This window comes from Priapulus caudatus, unplaced genomic scaffold (genome assembly GCF_000485595.1).
Source record: "Priapulus caudatus unplaced genomic scaffold, Priapulus_caudatus-5.0.1 Scaffold1955, whole genome shotgun sequence".
NCBI lineage: Eukaryota > Metazoa > Priapulida > Priapulimorpha > Priapulimorphida > Priapulidae > Priapulus > Priapulus caudatus.
Genome location: NW_014579016.1, coordinates 22,060 through 23,009, shown reverse-complemented (window position 1 = coordinate 23,009; position 950 = coordinate 22,060). Strand labels below are relative to the sequence as shown.

Here is a 950-nt window from a genome sequence, read left to right as displayed (position 1 = left end):
AGTAGCAGTAGCAGTAGCAGTAGCAGTAGCAGCAGCTTCTGCAGATGCAGCAGCAGCAGTAGCAGTAGCAGTTGCAGTAGCAGCATCAGCAGTAGCAGCAGTAGCAGTAGTATTTTTTGGGGTAGCAGCAGCGTTACAGTTACAGTTAGAGTAACAGTTACAGTTAGCAGGGGTAGAAATGAACTTTTGAACACGGGAGTCCAAAAAGAGGGAATCCGCAGGAAAATGAGGGAGTCCGCAGTCTGAGGTTCAAAATTAAAGATATTAACAATAACGCATGTGCTTATTTTTAAGATTCATGCAGTTGCACGTCTGCCAAATTTTCTTGGGACATTAGCTGAAAAAATACGGTAATTCTGCGAGGCCGTGCTCCGGAACGAACCAGTCGGTATCGCAGAATTTTCAGGGAATCACACGGACTCCTGCATATGTCAAATCAGGGAGTCCGACAGTAAATCGGGGAGTATTTGACTCCGGACTCCCGTTAATTTTGCACCCTGGTTAGAGTAACAATTCCAGTTATAGTTATATTATAGTTATAGTTTTGCTTGTGGAGGTCGGGCAGCATTATATCCACCCTACGCCGCCGTATAGAAGGGGTCTAGAATATTCCCAGCCGCGAGAAAAGTTCCGGCGGCAATGCGGGCAAAACCGAACGCCGAGCCCATCGTGCTGCCACCTGGTGAGCTGACGCTTGTTTCGACGTTTTTGCAGGTCTGCGTCCGCCGGGAACATGGTACCCGAACCTCCCGCGGCCACCAGGGGGCGTCGTGTCGATGGCGCCGGTGCCAGGCGGTTACGTTGTGCCGCAGCAGCAGCAGTTTGTGCCGATCCACTACCCGTCGCAAGACCCGCAACGCATGGGCAGCGTGGAGAAGGGAGGCGCGTCGTCATCGTAGCCGCGGGACGGTGGCGCCACCACGCATGGGCAGCGTGGAGAAGGGAGGCGC

At 52.7% G+C, this 950-nt stretch overlaps 1 protein-coding gene across 1 annotated transcript in view; it reads left to right on the top strand.

The window, feature by feature from the left end:
• The window catches only part of LOC106817966 (pre-mRNA-splicing factor RBM22-like), an 8,494-nt gene extending 7,595 nt beyond the window's left edge, over nucleotides 1–899 (top strand). Inside the window, exon 8 of the mRNA XM_014822671.1 lies at nucleotides 715–899. Within this exon, the coding sequence (XP_014678157.1) occupies nucleotides 715–899 (185 nt within the window). The remainder of the gene's footprint in view (nucleotides 1–714) is intronic.
• Nucleotides 900–950: the final 51 nt, after the last annotated feature.